The 15,683-nt window shown below is 38.3% G+C and overlaps 1 protein-coding gene across 1 annotated transcript in view; it reads left to right on the forward strand.

The window, feature by feature from the left end:
• Positions 1 to 10,113: 10,113 nt before the first annotated feature.
• The window catches only part of ADAMTS20 (ADAM metallopeptidase with thrombospondin type 1 motif 20), a 116,084-nt gene continuing 110,514 nt past the window's right edge, over positions 10,114 to 15,683 (forward strand). Inside the window, exon 1 of the mRNA XM_085318544.1 lies at positions 10,114 to 10,216. Coding sequence (XP_085174670.1) covers positions 10,114 to 10,216 — 103 coding nt within the window. The remainder of the gene's footprint in view (positions 10,217 to 15,683) is intronic.

A 15,683-nucleotide genomic window follows, 5' to 3' on the forward strand; every position in this document is an offset into this window, starting at 1 on the left:
AGTGGGTTAAACTGTTATATATCTTTGACATTTGTAAACACCATCGCAGATGTTCATACTTTGAACTGGTAATGCAAGGTGCTATGGCTTTCATGTAAAAAATGCTGCATCCCCAAATCCTGCTGAGATTGATGGGTTTCGAGGTGCTCAGCATCTCTAAGGAAACACTTTGTTGAATTGAGCACAGACTAAATGGAATAAATTTCTTTCTTAAATTTCTTAAATCAGTGGCAAATCTCCCATGCACTTTAGTGGACTTACGACTTCTGGGTCCTCAATGCTCAAATATGAAGCTGATAGTTCAATGATAGTAGAGATCAAGAAAATAAAAAAACCATAATTTTGTAGACCTTTTTTCCCAAATACACATTCTCCACTGCTCCAACATGCACTGACGATATCAAAGATATCCCTTTTCAGAAGAAGTTTTTGATTAAAAAGACMTATCTCTGTTACTAAAAAGACCTAATCTCTGCTACTAAGAACATAGTACATATCATCACAGCTGAAATAAATTGTGCTGCTTGCATTTTGCCATTTGTATCAAGTATTTTACATAAAACTCATCAGAGCAGAATGAGACTAAATTTGACATACATTCGTAGTATTTTTAACTTTCTAGTTAGTTTCACGGTGTTTAAGAAAACCTTGCATCTATTTCAAAACAGTTTTATATTTATTAAAATATTCCTGTTTTTGGAAATTGATATCAATTTTCGTTCCTTAAAAAAARTCTAAAGGCAATAAAACGTGTCCTCTGTAACATTTAAGGCAGTGAACTGCCTTTAAAAGTCCATGGACATTTTTTAAGAATTACGTTTACTTTCTATTAACCAATTTAACCTCTTTTTAATATCTTAGAATCTTTTTTTGCATTTTTAGCATCTTTTAAGAAGTAAATCTAGGAAAGTTAATAATCTTGAAATTTACTGCCACAGTGGAACTATACCTATTTATGTAACTAGTAAATCTAATACTATTTGTGCTTAAGCAAAAATATGTTATTACTCTGAAAAATATGTGGGTGCTGGTAGAATTATTTCACAGAGAAGTCAACCCTGCTGCCCTTGATGTTAGCTGCAGATCACCCGTCAGCTTCTCTGGAGACAGCACTGAGCCCTTAAGGTTTCCTCTCACGCAGCAGGATCCTGCCCACTATCCAAAATCCAGGCAGAGTGGTGCTTGCGGTAACTTCTACTTACAGTTCCTGCTGGCTCCAGGAACCACTAGCAGAGAGTGAAGTGAGATACACTGTCTCCTCTCCGTCCATTCTGGTGATGGGGAGCCCTTAGTGGAGACAAAAAGTGAACGCTTCTGGGGCTTTCGAGAGAGGAACTGCAGTATTGCCTGTGTCTCAAGAAGCCACTCAAAATGAGGTGGAGGCTCCCTGCAGTTCTCCCTGCAGTTTGACATTTACTCATTCTTGCTTTTGGATAGTTTAGTGTATGGCAGCTTTTGCTAAAAGGTTTCATTCCTAACATTGATTGTTCAGCTGCTCTCATTAAAGTGTGCTTTGCATACCCTAACAGGAGTAGCTGAACTGCAAGTTGGGTTTTGATAAAGCCAAGCCACTAGTAGAGCTATAGCAATCAAGAACCTCCCTCCTTGCATTAAAAAAGAATAGATAAAAGCAAGTATTAATACAGCAGCTGTGTAATGTCAACATTCAGAAGTAATGAGCTGTGTGCCTTTCTGTTTTCTATGATGTAGTTGTCTTCAGTGATTAAATGTTTACAATTTAACAAATGTAGTGGTAAGGTAGGAAATATCTCAGAATTATTCACAGYATGTGAAGATGATCTAGTCAATATTTCTGCTATAAGCTACTGAGAAGAATCTGTTGTCATTGCTCTAAGTGTCCTACAGAGAAGCTTGCAGCCCACAGCCTCTCCACAGCAATTCTTACTACTGGTTGGATCCTGAAGCTAGGGCTCACTGTCACTCCTTTCTCTTGTCCCTTCAGCTTAATGGCTTTACTGGCTTACTGTCCACTGAGAGACACATGCCGTACAGCATTCGTTCTGGTGGCTGCGCTCTCGGTGATACCTGTCTGTGGGTTCCCCAGCATGAGCGTGTGTGTGGGCAGGACTCCAGCGGGGACAAGGTAATATATGAGAAGAGAGCAGGGAGTCCTTGGCTCTGGCATGCCTGTGTGACCGGGAATCAGCTGCTGCCATCACAGATGGTTGCATGTCACTCCTCTATGTCGTTCTCTAAGCACAGGGAGTTTCAAAATGCCAGCAGCAGTTTTCCATGGCCAAAATACTTYTGAGTATTTATTTACACATATAGCCATAGCTCCTTCACTTTGCACGAGCATTTTTACCATGAGAGGTTTACCTTTCTAAATATTTGCCAGCAGCAAATGAAAGAAATTCCAGATGAAAGGAAGTTTCTCCATTTCAGGTACTTGAGAATTTGGAAAGATACGTTTGCTGTATTTAGCCTGCCCTGCTTTTTAATAAGGGCAGGGAAAGGATCCTCTGGCCTTGCTTGGACTCTRGCCCTCCTGTCTTGGATATGAATGGCCAGCGGCTCTTTGCCTCCTTCCCCCTGCCAGCCTGAAGTCATTCCACCCCACCAGGCTTTCTCTCAGGTCACTGGGGTAATCTCTGCGAGAAGGTTATCCTTCTCTCATCTCCTGCCAGSCTCTTCCTTGGCAAGAGCCCCGGTCGGATATATGACATTTAGTATACTTTTACTTGTTAACACTTCCCGTAGGAGAACTTTATTTTCTAATTCTTTAACTTTAGAACCTCTCTGCTTGCCTTCAATACGAAGCTTTCTGCTTCTGTTGCCTCCATCATTTAAGAYTTTCATTTATATGACAAGTCATTTATATGACAAGTATATAAGCATATAAACTAAGATTCATAGAGCACYATTTAACACAGTAGTACTGCCTAGCAGATACTGTAATTTAAAAAAGAAAACTAATAAAAGTTTTTCACAGAAGTTTTGGTTTTCAGTTTATATTTTGATCCATTACATGAATATAAAAATATTTCAGGGTTAAAAACTGGAAATTCCATCTGTAGTGAATCTAACCTTCATACATATAAATCTGAAAGATTTTATAACAAAAAATGGAAAACTAGAGGGAATAAGTTGAGTGAAGTCGAAGCAACTGAACTGCAACACTATAGTGATATGACTGTCTTCTATATGGGAAGAAGAGTTCTTACTGTTAGTTCCTGGACCATAGGAATTCTTTCTAACATATTCAGATTTAGTGTCAAGGAAGGAACGTATCTCTTGCCCTATAGGCTTTTTCCTGTGGTTATAGAGATCAAGTTTCAGTTATTTTATCGCTTATTTCAAAAAAAGTAAAGTAGGCATCTGACTCTGTAATAGTCTGCCACAGTTATGCTGCTAAGAGTTTCAGTTTTTAAGAAAATGCAGGAGAGTGATAGATAATTATATTTAATACTGCAAGGTATTACATGTCTGTCTGTAAATCACAACTGACTGATATCAGATAAATCCGGCTGAATTCAACAGGCACGTACGGTGCAATTCACAGAAAAGTTTGGTCCCATGTATTGTCTAAATGTGGAAGCAGATAATTATTTTCCAAAAAAAGAACAAGATACAGTAATAGTAGTAGTATTATGTAAGCAACATGGGTTAGTTTCTAATTTCAGATGCATAATGTGCCTGSGTACTTCTGAGTGAGTCTTTTACTATGCCCAAAGTATTATATAACGCATTACTGAGTGCACACAAGAGCATATTGTTGGGGCATTCACTAACGCAAGCTATGTGTGTCAGAGCAGACTGCTAAGMTCTGTAGTGAAAGTTTCCATGTATTCTCAAAAATTATCTTTTAGCAGTTAGAGAACATAATTCTTTGCATGCTTTTGAGAAAGCTGGGTGCAAAATGAATCAGAACAGATCAGACAGAATCAGAACAACTGTGTTTAAGGGCCACATTTTATCAACATAAAAGCTATTTAAGTAATAGCGTATGACCTAAAGAGTCAACTATGAGAACAATGTGTGTGTGTGTRGATGCGTGTATTTGCTTAAAAAGAGTACATTTAGTAGCAAAAGCCTTTAGAAACAGAAGTTTAAAAAAGAACTTTGTTTTTGAAAAGGTCATTTTTCTTAGAAAATGCATTATGAACGAAGACTTCTTATAGGTTTCCTTTACTGCATTTCCTAAATCTGTTTTTCTGTAAGAATATGAATTGAATATGTGTCTTAGTAAATGCGCCTTAACAAAGGAGGGAGAAAAAAATCATAAACTCTATAAATGAAAATATTGTTAAGAAAAGGGAAATAACAAAGCACTTGCCATTATTTCATCTAGGAAATATGATTGCATATTTTAAAGTAATATTTGTTTATTGATGTCATGGACAGCAATGCACACAGAAAAAGCAGAGTAACTAGAATGGTCATTCATGACAATCTGAGAGCAGAGAAGTTTGCAGGCAGACAGCATACAGACAAATCCACTATGTCAAACAGGAGAAGGACTGTGGGGCAATAGAGATTTTACAGGTGTACCTCTAACCTCATTTTAAGAGCAAATTACAAATTGATTATTAAAATATAAGAAAACAAACTATAAGAAACAAACTGTGTATTAACTAAGATGACTCTAAATTTTTACATGAGATATATAGATGACTGTATTTTTGCATACCAATGACAAGATTCTAACTGCTTCTGTAACCTATATTTTAACATGCGATTTCCCTGGGAATACTCTCCTACTTTTAGCTAATTCAAAATGCTGCAATTATGAATTTAAAAAAACAAACCCTGTCTAACATGCTGTAGGTGACCCTGCTTGAGCAGGGGGTTTGGACTAGACRATCTCCAGAGGCCCCTTCCAACCTTACTGATTCTATGACTCAAGTTTTAAAAGTTTTACTTTCCTTACTCATACTTTCATTCCCYACTATATCCAAATCTTGGATTTCCTTTAGATCTTTTACTTTTTTCACTCACTTTGCACCTGTTTTGTTTAATTTGCTACAAGATTCCAAACCATGATCTAGCATAGTATCTGTAATAATATAAATTTTATCATATAGGTTAGAACATAGACTGTCCATGTATTCCAGAAACAAAAATAGGCAACCACTTGAAATTATGGTAACTTCTCTTTTTGCAAGAACAGTTTCACAGGAATGCAAGCATAACAAGATCACCTGTAATTTCTCATGATGAGCAGTGACTTGATGTGGCCTGGCTAACAGAAAGGCCAATTTCCAGGTAACTCACTGTTCTGAAACAGCAGTTTTCAGGAGGAAGGGTGCATATGGGCAAAGTAAATATCCCTGTGAAAGGACTGCATGCTGCTAAAGTCCCTTTCAGGCCATCATATAAGGCTGTGAGTTGCAGTATTTATACAATACCTTGATCTGTTTGTGAGTGTGTCTCTGTTGCGACCTTTAAGAAAACTTTAATTTAATAACATTTAAAACTCCTTTTGCATTAGCATAAGATAGAAGTGAGAAGTGTGCACTTTATTCTCTAAAAATTACTAAATATGTTCATAGGTTGTGTATATGCACATCAACAAAACATCTGCTGTAGTTTGACATGACGTGAGGACAGATGCACTAGGATGAGCTTTCAAGGCTAACACACACTGAACTAAGTTTCAAGATTAGCTAACAAATTTCAGAAAGATTCAAAGTTAGGCAACAGTTAGCCCACTATACAATCGCTCTTCTTCAGCAAACGTGCAGCTTAACAGTTTTATTTCTGTAGCTGGGCAAACTCACAGCAGGGAATGCTCTTCTAATTTTATTACGCACGGAATGAAACTGCTCATTATTTTCTAAAAGGGTAATGAAAGAGCTTATCATGCATGTGTGGGAGAATAATGTTAAAATTACAGTGGAATTACTTAGGGCTTATCATTCTTTTGTAACGAATTATTGAGTACAAAAGCTTAATATATTTTTGGTTTTAGAAATGGAAACATTAAGAAGAGGCAACTGCACTTAGTGGGAAAAAGAGGGAAAGAAAATGTCTTAATTTTAGATTTATGGCTCAAATTCAAAGCACTTTAGCACTGACTCAAATATTGTCCCCACAGTTGTAAATCAAATGGCCCCATCACTTTGTGTCAGACCTTTGCTTTACAGGCTCTACAGCACAAGAGCTTTTATTTGGCAGAGAAGACTTAGGATTGTCAATAATAGTTGTTTGGATTTCTCCAGTAAGTAACATTAAAGTTGTGTCTTGGGTTATAGCAAGAACACACTATCTCTGAATGCTGTTTTAGCGAGTAAACTGGTGCCTTGGTTTTGCACCTGTCACTTGCTGGAAGTGATAGTGCTTGGTAAGCCCCTGGCCAATATCTGGTGAAACTGGTAACTCAGGAAAATGCTACAACCTCTTATTAAAYCGTTTTTTGAATAATCAAGGTAATCAGCCTTGTACTTTTATACCAAACTCCCACAGCTTACAAATTTATCAAACTTAGTGGCCTGTCCATTTAGCTGTCTTACCTTCAAGTCTATTCAGGAAGCTAGATATTCACAGCAAATATTTCAGGTCCTGCCTGAGGCTGTATGAAGTTATTCATACATATGTAAACTCTTTGGTTCATATCTAATCAAAATGATTTTTTCCTGATATTGTTGACCAGAGAACGTAAAAGGGAAAACTGGAAAAACTTCCATTTCAATGCCATTTCTTTCAAKCTGACAAAAGTAAAGCAGAGGAAATGATAACTAGCCATAAGGAAAAAAGTTCTACACAGTAACCCCAGGCTAAGAGACTCCAATAAGGATGCAGGAGTCTTGAGTTTATTTTCTGTTGCTGCCTGAAAGGGATATGAAACCATCCAAGAGAAAGCTGATCCAGCTGCTATACTGTAACAGGTTTTCCACTAGGTAGATGGAAAATATGTTATATGAAATGGGATATCAGCAACAAAATGAGTTACAACCATTCCCTTACTCTACATCTCAGTATCCAGCTTACTCTAATGAATAGTTTTTAAYGGAAACATAAGGTCAAATCTCTTCTGGAAGAAATGGTAATTAAACGTGGATTTTTCCCCAGATGAGTTCTGTAACTAATGCCTGGGAGTAAAACAGCTCTCCTCCTTCTTTAGTTTTATGAATCCAATACTAATTTCAGCTAAAATTATCTGGTGAATTTGACTTTATTTATCAAAATAAATTTCACTGTAATCGTCCTGAAGAATTAATTAATTAATCTAGTTACGGCATCACTACTTTGTGCATAAAGAATATCGACAAGCTGGTTATCAGGAGATAATCTTTCAGAGTTAATAAAGACAGAGATACAGCATTTCCAAGTCTTAGAGAATAACAAATTCCAAAACAGATTAAAGTCATAATTGAAATTAATTAATTTTGATAAACTACTTAGAATAATAAAAACTACAKCAAAAAAATAATATATGATTTATCAAAGAAAAACAGACCAAAACAAAAAATTCAAGGTTCCTCCCTTGTAACTTAGAGTCTTGAGCTTGTATAAGCCTAGTACACTAAATGTAGCTCTTTATATATGGCTTTTTATTGCTTTGCCACTGAAGCCCATATCCATACTTTTTCTTGGTAGTCAGCTTAAAATTTTTCTTTTGAGTCTCCCAACTGGGGAAAAAATTGCACGGGAAAAGGATAAAATGTGCTGTTTCTGAAACAAYCTGAATGAAGATGCTAGCTTCTGTTGTGCAATATAATTCAGTGACTTACAGCTGGCAGAGAACTGACAACTCTTTTCCTAGAAGTTTCTTGCAYGATATGAGGTGTACACTGTCTCCAGGGATAGTCTCTCAGTGCAGTACACAACTTCACTCTCGTCTCCATCAACCCAGTTGAACACTCAGAATTATTGAATCTATGTTAATATTTTGYTTAGCAAGATATGACAAAGATTATGACTTTTGGATGTTTCTGCCTGAGTATAATGACATATAATTTCACAGAACAGTGAAAAAGTGCAAAGCAAGCTCATACATCCTCTGAAATGCAACACTGACACAAGGATATCTCATATGGCTGTCACAGCTCTAGTAACATGCTCCAACTAATCTTTTTATCCCTCAATACAGCCACACCTAGCACAGTGAATGCAGTTCACTTGCTTCTGGATCCTACTATTCACGCACCTCACTTATATGGTCACATACTTTAATTAAAATTAAGAGTCATTTCACTCGCTTTTAACCCTTTGATGTTCACATTTTATGACTGTTGCTTGTGTCCTGCAATATTAAATTTACATTCTCTTGTGGAGTAATTCTAGTGTGCTGCCCAGGGCAGGACTCTGAAAATGATGGGTAGTTAGGAGAGTGCTATGTGAGCCAAACTATGCCCGGCATAACTAATAGGGATGATACAGGAGATGAATTGGGTCCTATGTCTCATTACTGTAGGGATTACTTTCTGTACAGCCAAAGCAACAGCTGCAGTATGCTTGCGACTAAAAAAAAAACTTTTGTTTTTCGGCAGAACGAGCGCACAGACCTTTGTCTCCACAATACAGTAATGCTTATTTTTCATAATTATTTGCACAGATTCACTCACGAATCTCAAGTTAGAGGGTTTTTTCATGTGTACTCTTCTCTAAACGTTTGTAGCACCCTATGCCTCTATCTCCTGGAAAGCTGCCGTTTGCCCTGGCTGGTACAACAGCTGGAGGGTGCCAATGGCGCTCGTGGAAGGGGTGAAGTTCACACCCGTGACTGCTGCTCCAGGGTCAGCAGGAAAGAACATAGCAGTCTGCCAGCTTCGGCCCTGTGAAACTTAGCCCTCTTACTTAAACRGTGATTGCATAACGCTGGGCGTAATACCCTGTAGCTGGCATACGCTGCTTTACTTGCCTTCCTCGGAGGGCGTCTAATGATATGAAAGTGCCTGCCTTCACTTACAGAACAGAAAAATTACTTAAATTAATTGTAAGTTTCTTCAATTAATAGCTATGATTGCCTGGCATACATTTAATCACTTTCAAATAATACTTTTGGCCAATAAATTAGAATTTTGTTTTCTTAAATTGCTGKAGACTGAGACATTACTGCTGCTGTAACAACAGTAATGAAGGATCTCTATAAGAACTAAGAGAAGCAAGTTCAAATTGCACAGTACAGTATGTCATATTTTTCTATGATTAAGGGATTAATAAACATGCAAACATTACCCTTTTAGAGTAAGTCACCACTGTTAAAAAAAAAATAATTTGAGTCCTCTCCAGCTGCAGATGGCAAGGGTGGATGAGACCATGTCAAAGCTGGCTTCCTGGCTCACCTGAGAATGCCTCTAGCAGCATCCTTGCWGTCCTTGCACCTTCACCCATCCCTACACACTGCTCCATGGCTCACAGCCCTTGACTTTGTGTCCTCAAGGCTAGGAAAGACCCTAGGACTGTGCCATCCGAGGAATTTTGTTACTTGATACCTGGCCAATGAGGATCATTTTAGTTGAAGTGCCCTTTATTTGGGCTTTCAGGTTATTTAGTCTCTATTTTACTCCTGTTGATGGTAATAAATTTATATTTCATTACGATATGTATGCTATCCTCTTGTACCACGGGATCTCACAGCTAGATCCCCTTGCACACTTCCCCCTACCAGGGCCTGGACCTGCTGTGGGTTGGAAGCCCGGCAGCCCCTCTAGCAGCAAAGCTGTGATCATGCAGGATGGCATGGGCTGGGACTGAGGAGGAGGTAGCAGGGTGGAGGAGGGGGTGAACAGCACCTGACCTATGTGGGTTTGAAGTTATTTGGAGCATGTCCAGAGGCCTTGCTGAAAGGCAGTCTCTGATAGTGTTCTGATGAACGATACTGCAGGCCCTGAGTCACAGAACAGAAGCCAATGGACCTCTCTGACGACCACAGCTTCAGGGGTCCACTGCAGCTTCTGCAGGACCTCTGGCACATTGGGGCACGGCCCAATGCAGGCAGAAAGAGCCGGGTGATAGGCACAAGATAGAAAAATGTCAAAATAAAATAAGAAGTAAAATATTTAATTCATATAATATCCTTTTCCAAACAAAATTTGTACATCGATATTATTTTTGATAACAACTGCACTTATTTAAACATTGTCTTTGCCTTTTTAAACAACAGGCTTTTATACTGTTACATTTATACTTTTATATGGCTGACCGACCATGATTTTCAGTCAAAACCACTTACAAGAGACTACTTCAAGAAACAAGAGGCAAAAACAAGACAAATGGTTTAATAACTCCTCTGTGTTAGATTACACTGGAGGTAAGGAAGAAATTTATTAACTTCTAAATGTGTATTTTTGCAAATCCTACTCTTTTATCTGATAAGTCTTATCTACTGCATGATGTTAAGTGTACGTTACAAATATTTGAATAATCATGACATAATCTTAATTCAGTTTGTCCATGCAGTCTTAGTGAAACCCAAAGAAAAGCAAGTAGTTTCAGTGAGCACAGAATATCCCTGTATTTTATTCACTCGCAAAATAATTGGCACAACACACTTCATTCCAAACATGTTCACTGGAAGAGATAAGTGAAAATAATAAACAATGAAAATAGATGGATTTATTTCACTAATGTAGAAAGCATTTTAAAGGCAACTGTTCCAGAGCAGGCTTTAATGTCAATGCAGATTTAATGAAGTCAAAATACACTACACCATAGAGAATTGTATTTGGAGATATAAACCAGCATAGTTCCACTGCCTTAGTTGGAACTTTATCAGTTTACAGCTTCTAAGTATTCYAGCCTTGAAAAAACTAATGTTTTAAGTTGCTTCTCCTTCCTTCCTCCTCTGTTTCTTCGTAATGTAAGACTATTTTCTTTTCTTTTTTCCACACGTCTCTGTTCTTTTAGTAGGTCTAATTAATGACTCCCTTCTTTCTCTCCACCTTGGTCTTTTCAGTTTTTTCAAGGATCCTTTTTTTTTTTTTTCTTTACCTCAGAGAATCATAGAACACCTGAGTTGGAAGGACCTTCTGGAGATTATTTAGGCCAACCTCCTGCTTAAAGCAGGGCTAATTCAAAGTTTGAGCTGRGTCTTTTTGTCCATTTGAGTTTTGAATACCTAGAAGCATGGAGACTGCACAGTCTCTCTGCATCCATGTTCCTTCATTTTTTCCCAATATATTCATTTGGAATTTGCCTTGCAACTTGTGACCATTACTTCTTATTTTTTTAACAGGGTACTGCTGAGAAGAATCTGGCTCTGTCTTCTCTATGTACYTCTATTACATAGCTGAAACAATCAGATGCTCCTTAGCCTTCTCTTTTCCCATTCCTCAGCCAGTTTCAATTCCAGCCACGCTGGCCTTCCTAATTCTGGTGGTGATGCTTCTATATTCCTTCAGAGCTGTTTATCCCCATTGCCACCTTCTGTATACTTCCTTTTTTTGGTTAAGGTCAGTCAGGGCTTCCCTATCAGTCAGATTGCCACACCTGCCCATTTTCTTTCAGTTTTAGAGTTATTCTTGTGTGTAGAAAAGCTGTCCTTGTAAATGAATCACCTCTTCTGGGCTTCTTTGCCAGGGGGAGCAGCCTCCCACAGGATCCTGCAWACCAGTTTCCTAAACAAACTGAAGTCTGCTCTCCTGAATTGATTCCTGCTGTTTGCCTTCCTCTCTTCARGTCCTTCCTCAGGATCCTGAAGTTTACTAGACATGGCCAAGGTCACTGCAGCCAAGGCTGCCATCAACTATCAGATCCCCAATCAGTTTGTACTACTTTTTCACCAGCCTTTCACTATGTGCTTTTGCAGTTCTGTTCTTTAAAGAAGCTTCCATAACTCTCTAACTCTGTATTATCCTCATGCCTGTCTCCATCCTTCCACCTCTTAATGTCATAGCAAACTTACTATTTTGAATGAAGTTTAAAAGCCTTCTGAATTTTCTGGTGTGCTTTTATTTTTTTTTTGTAATAAACAATATACCCCTTTGATATACATGGTTATATTTACTCTTCACAAGATTCAAACTGATGCCATATGGGCAGAGGTCAGGTTGAATGACTGCAGCTTATTGCCCAAAGCCATTTAGGTAACACGAATACTATTATAACTGCCTAAACCCCCCTTTTTCTTCTTCACTCCTGTACAGCTAACCTATCTTGCATTTGAAAATCAGAGTTGTGGCAAATATCTGTATGTAGATTCCGAAAGAATGGTGGCTACCAAGCACAAAAAATGATAAGATTTGAATGTCTGATGATCTGGTGATCTGATGATCTGGTGATCTGCATCACCAGCTGTGTGCAAAAGAATGCCTGTAGAATCTGGAAATTTTAAAAAGCTATTTACTTTTTTTTTTKKTTTTTWAWKRWKGSMWTYYTTKRAAAAAAAATTGAAAAATTTGGCCCAAATGGCACTGGATTTTGAGCAGCAGTCCTACAGCACTAACTGGAACAACCAATTGGCAATCTAATTAAAAGGTGTAAATTTTAAATTGCTCCAAATACTCAAGCTTTATACAGAAATGGACCCTCACTTTTTAAGGCAGAAGAGCTAGCATCCCATCGTAATGGAGAATACAGCAAAAGTTGAGCACATTAAAATGGAATTAAGAAAGAATATAATCTTATCATTTCTAAAACAATCGCATTTTGAGTTAAAATTTACTTTTTTAAAATTGGTGAACAAATATATCTCTCCTGATTTTTTTAAAAATGGAGTCATCTGGTTATACTTGCTTTGAAGTGGGCTACCACAAAGGTTGACGTTTGAAACACTGAATGCCGGAACACTGAATTTAATCATCCCTGAAGCTTAATGCTTCTGTTCATTTTTAGAAAAAAATAATTTTGYAAATCATAAATAACTGAAACATCAGAGCTGCATCACTGGTATTTGCTAAAGTATTCTAAAAGCTTAATGAAATAGTGCCCATTTATATCATCACTAATTAGAGTTTAAGTTGACTAGGAGTCTCCGGTAGGGAGACAACTTGCTGCTCTCACACTACTGTTTCAGTGAGTAMGAGTCAAAAATATGGCAAATTCTCAGTTGCTGGAGAAGTTTCAGGCATGTACACTGGTTGCTCCTCTGAATTTAATTTTTTAGACATTAATCATGCCTTTTGCAACAGTCAGTAAAATCTGAATATTCATCCTTAGAATTTGCTTCACAATCAGGTGAGCACCCCATGCGTTATCTTTCTGCAAGAAGAACATCTCAGGGTATGGACAATAAGCCTTATTTCTTCATGCTTCTGTGACTGTGAAGTTGGAGCTCTCTCCACCYACCAATTCATTCTCACCACCTAATGCTCAGAACTGGAGTTTTACTTACAAAAACTGAGTTTTTTTCTCTACTGTAAATAGTTTAAAATAAATACTTAGTTTGGCACCCTCCCTTCACTGTTGGATTACTTTGCTATTCACGATATTAAGAGATACAGGTTTTCTGTTTGTCCTCACTTTGGAGAAGTATYCAGCCTTCAAATATTTATTGCTTGTCATGTGGCAGTGAATATACATACAGAAAACTGATACACTTCAGAAAACTGCCATCTTCAAATTATTCCAGAAGACAAATCAGTATTCCCAACAAYACTCAATATTCTCAAGATTACCTTGAGTAAATATACTAATATACATTKGATCAATTTAGACATCCCTTCTACAGTGTTGGACTCTGACAGGGGAAATGTGGCTTTACTCTTGCATCAAGATTCTTCCAGTACTATTCAGCTTCATTCAAAGCCTGATCAGTTCATTCCCTCATTTCAGGAGAAGACAATGTGTCTTTCAACTCCACTTTCACTTCTCAAGATACCTAAAATAACTGGTGAGCCATAACAMAAAACTCTCGAGACATAAGAGGAGCTTCAAGCTCGCAGGCCATTGTTGAGGACCTTTTGCCTTTGACAGAASTGCCTGTGACTCCTCTTGTACCCAGGTGAGAACAAGAGCAGAAGTTTGATGAGCTCAGTTCTACCTGTGCACAGACTCATCCAGCCATACCACGAACACCTTCATTTCAGTACTGACTTGAAGGAGCTTGCAAACAGGAAGGTATTTCTTGCACACTTGACTGTGCTCTTTCCATTGTCTATAAAGGGAGCTTAGATAGMTAGCTTACGATAGATATATTGTAGATATATTCAATTAGATGGCTGAAGCTGAAAATCTCTCCCATATTCCATGTCCACTTTTCAACTTTAGCTGATAATTAATTATCAACTAAATGGATTCTCCATCTTGAGAAATTTTTAGCTCGAGGCTAGATATTTTCCCTAAAASATAGAGTTTTAATCATAGCTATAAAATTCTGTAATTTATGTATAAAGTCAGACTGAAATGATCATAGTGTATCTTTGTGGCCTTGAAATCTGTAAAATTGTTTTCTGCTGAGGATTTATGTATCTAGCAAAAATCAATATGGGCTACATCCACAGAATTTAGACACAGAAATGCTGAATGTTACAGCACATTATATTTTTGTACAACRTCACTAGATCCCATTCCGTGGATCTACTGTCCCCAAGCAGCGTTTGTTTTTTAATCAAAGAAAAACTTCAGATAAAAATGGCTTACACTAGATTTTAATTTGCATATTTTAATTACTCAGTGTCATTAAAAATCCATCTTTTGTACATAAGAAAGCTGAAATGGTAAGTTTACCCATTGTAAAACCACTATAAAGCACACTTTTACTCTACCTATATATCATTTTCAAGGACAATAGAAAAGAAAAAAAAMCACTTTCCACAGCATCAGTGATCTCAGAAAGAGATACTTAGCCAAAAGAGAGCTGAACTTTTGTAAATACATCTCTGCTGAAGTAGCAATATTGTCAGTAAGCTTTCTGGATCAAATCTACTCTAAGAAGAGACTTTTGTAAAAATTTTAATAAAACTGTTCAATGTAATTACTCAAAGTATAAAAGATTTTAACTGAAGAAGTTTGACTTAACCTCATTATTTAGCACAGATCTATAATTAGTATGATGGGGCTGCAGTTCTTTGAAGAGTTGTGGCAGCTGGTGGGTCCAGGCAGGCTTTGCGTGAGGAAGGCTGGAGATAGCTGTGTCTGTTTCTCCTGGAGCAGACCAGGCTCACTCTCAGGAGGTCGTGGCGGGTGCAGGACCACGCTGCCTTCCCCAGACAGCCCAGTGCCTCCAGGAGCCATTCTGGCAGGCTCACCGGGCTGGTGTAGAAGAGGCATGCCAACCACTACCCCCTGCCCCTGGAGCGTGTGGTGCAGGGCTGGGGGACCACCTCGGCTCTTCCCACTCTCCAGAGGAGACCGACTGATACTGATTCCTAGAATCTGGCCTCCTTACAACCCGTTTTCAGGAAGGTTGATAATCCAGARTCTCCATGTGATGGACCCAGGGCTTCCCTGAATGCTAGTTTAAGCAGATTTATGAAGACTTTGCCCAGACAGAATTATCCAAGGGGCGGGGAATCACTGTTTGGGAAAAACAAGTCCAGTCTGTCCGTGTCCTCATGAAGCTTTCTCCTTCAAAGCTGCACACGGAAAGGTCTTTGCCCTGCAGATAACATCAAGCAGAAGGAGATCAGTGGGGTGAGTGTKGGCAATACTGCAGCTGATGGGACATTCCCTAACTCCACAAAGCTCTTTTGCTCTTCTGACGTCCAATTCGGCATCGCTGGGCTTTCCGACTGCCCTTAAAAGACACCTTTGCCTCACAAGTCCGCTCTTCCTTAGAGGACACCTCTCCCTGGCCCTGTTTCACAAAGCGCAGTGGAAAGAGGGGGTCGCGCCGGGCG

Source organism: Rhea americana, unplaced genomic scaffold (assembly GCF_003343005.1).
Source record: "Rhea americana isolate MKP2758 unplaced genomic scaffold, rheAme1 scaffold_54, whole genome shotgun sequence".
In the NCBI taxonomy this organism is placed as follows: Eukaryota; Metazoa; Chordata; class Aves; order Rheiformes; family Rheidae; genus Rhea; species Rhea americana.